The following is a 2523-nucleotide window of genomic DNA, read 5'->3' on the forward strand; positions in this document are numbered from 1 at the left end:
ACGGTATCAATTGTCCAATTACTTTTTGATACCATCCGAGTATATATGAGTGTATATATACTCTGATAGTATAAAGGGCAGCCCGGTATACTAAAGTTCGCGCTATGCGCAGGGTTCAGGGAAGGGCCCGACCACAAGGATCTATTGTACGCAGCCTTACCTTACATTTCTGTTAGAGGCTGTTTCATGAAGATAAAACAATGCAGTAAAAACATTGCTCAATTATTTTTTGATACCATCAGAATATATATATATATATTCTAACGGTATCATGAAGGTCACGCGCAAATAGACATGGGCCTAGTCATGCAAAGAAGGGGCGGGGCAATGTTGCAATTACTTTAGACCTTTGGTACAATCACAATAAATAAATTAGAGTAAGTCCAGCTTAAATAAATTGTTTAGTCCCTTAATCTATTTTGTGTAGTTTCCCTTTATTTTATCATATATACTTACTTGACTGCTGTTCAAGGTAATGACCATTTTGGAGATTTTCAGTCCAAAAAGGTAAAAAAGATACTTAGAAAACCGACAAAAACATATATAATTGCAATTCAGTAAGTCAAGCCTTAAAAGGAAGGACCAAAGTTATAGCTAAAGTTTGCAAAATAAGGAAAATTTCATTTCCTAGCTAATCCTCCTGATTGAGTTCAATAACACCTATATGTTCATTATTTTAAAGGCATCGTCTCATTTATATTGTGGGAGTTGGAGCTTCTTCGACCTCTAGACATGACGCTTCTTTCTTACCTTGGACTTCAGTAAGCTTTCTATACTAGTGAATCAAATCTTTGATTTTACCGTGTTACTATTCGAAAAATGGAGGTGATCTCTCTATCTTCAGTCAATCATTTCTACCGGCTCCAACTAACTTCCTTTAGGAAGGAAAACAAGTCTCATTGATTGAATTGTTGATGGAATAAGGGATGCTTTCAAACCTGAAAAAGGTCCAGATTTTGAAATCGGTCTAGAAGCATTTATTGAATTTATCTAGTTGAAAGAAAAAGGCGATGACTATCTGTTATGGAGATTAATAAGACCCAAAACAAGTAGCAAATAGACTAAAAAATTACTTTTAGAATGTTGATTACTAGGTAAATCGTCCACTATACATATATATAATTCTATTGTTGGAAATCGAGAGAGGTTCATTAAATTTCCCATTTCTTCTGATCTGAAAATTAATGCCAACAGAAAATAGAAAAAAGAAATAATTAGCTTGATTATACCTTGAGCTGCTACCCTTGAATTGGTGCATCAAATCATCCAGCCTACCAAAATCGTAAGGTCTATTTTCCCTACGTACGTTCAAAATACGTATTATTATTCACAAAGTTGATCATAATTATTTCCGTGAAAAAATTATGAAAAGTTTTGATTATATTTCAAAAATGAAATCACGAAAACACAATTATTTGTAGTAGTACTGACAGAGCAAGGTCAACATTACGGATCAATCTAACTGAATCCGTGAAAAATAGGTTAACAACTTCCTCCACAAAGTTATGGTTATCATCATCTTGCAGTTCTTCCAGCTCATTAAATTGTTCATCTAGGTATTCCTACATGTACACCAATATATGTTTCAATATATCTACAAAATAATCAAATCTTCAAACATTAGTTGGTTGAAAGGAATTAAATGAGACCTGATTGAAGAGATTTCTCTTCATGGAGGTAGCTTGGCGTTGCATATTAATTTCGATGCAAATAAATATTTTCCTTTCTAAAATAGGCTATATTTGTATATACCATGTTCATGCAAATGTGGTGTATATATACACGAAGGCAGTGGAAAAAGTTATCAAGACAATATGAGATATTCAAATTATTGGTGGTCCATATGTCGATCAAGAGGGCAAGATTCCAACTATAGTATTATAGTATAATTTGTCAAATGCAGTGATCTCATCACATAAATGTGTTAGTATATACATGATTATTTAAACATGAACTCACCCATTATTTTTATTACTACTTTAATTTGAGGTCATCATAAGAGTGCATAAATTTTTCATTTGAAATCCGCCTTTCATCACAATAATTAGTTGGACTACCCCTAACTCTTTGTTAACTATGCACCATGCTAAAACTTTTTACAACGAAACAGTACGTCTAGGATATAGTTAGCCAACAGTGTTTTTCGTTAGAGAAAAAACATATAGAACGAAATTGTCTAGGTAGGGTTTGTTTGGTACGGAGGAAAATATTTTTCTATAAATAGTTTTTTGGAAAATATATCGATTAAAATGCAATGAGTCTTTTAGATGGATATAGGTACGTGGAAGAAGATGATAAGATCAATATGAATAGGTTGTCAATACCTCTAGCTTCGTTAGGACGTACGCAATAAGTTGCCAGTCAGACAATCAACTCGTGCATCTTGTGGTTGACAATGAAATTGTCACGCCCCGGGAGGGTACCCTAGACGTGACCGGCACTCGAAAGCCATTTCTGACCTTCAAGCGAACCACCTGGTCCAGTCACACCTTCATTCAATCACATTCTCTTAGCAGAAACTCA

The 2523-nt window shown here is 34.1% G+C and overlaps 1 protein-coding gene across 1 annotated transcript; it reads right to left on the reverse strand.

Moving 5' to 3' along the window:
* Positions 1-610: 610 nt before the first annotated feature.
* Positions 611-1731, reverse strand: LOC129888349 (pseudo histidine-containing phosphotransfer protein 2-like). Its single transcript, XM_055963341.1, has 4 exons — positions 1650-1731; positions 1432-1562; positions 1230-1298; positions 611-938 (listed from the first exon to the last, which is right to left on the reverse strand). The coding sequence occupies exons 1-4, from the start codon at positions 1692-1694 to the stop codon at positions 878-880; spliced, it is 306 nt and encodes a 101-aa protein (XP_055819316.1). The 5' UTR covers positions 1695-1731; the 3' UTR covers positions 611-877.
* Between the last annotated feature and the right edge of the window lie 792 nt (positions 1732-2523).

The sequence above is a fragment of the Solanum dulcamara genome, chromosome 5, assembly GCF_947179165.1.
Source record: "Solanum dulcamara chromosome 5, daSolDulc1.2, whole genome shotgun sequence".
NCBI lineage: Eukaryota > Viridiplantae > Streptophyta > Magnoliopsida > Solanales > Solanaceae > Solanum > Solanum dulcamara.

Coding starts and splice junctions, on each gene's coding strand:
- LOC129888349 (XM_055963341.1), bottom strand. CDS start 1,694: ATGCAACGCCAAGCTACCTCCATGAAGAGAAATCTCTTCAATCAG. Junction 1,299..1,431: donor CGTAATGTTGACCTTGCTCT/GTCAGTACTACT, acceptor GAACGTACGTAG/GGAAAATAGACCTTACGATT. Junction 939..1,229: donor TTCAAGGGTAGCAGCTCAAG/GTATAATCAAGC, acceptor GACCTTTTTCAG/GTTTGAAAGCATCCCTTATT.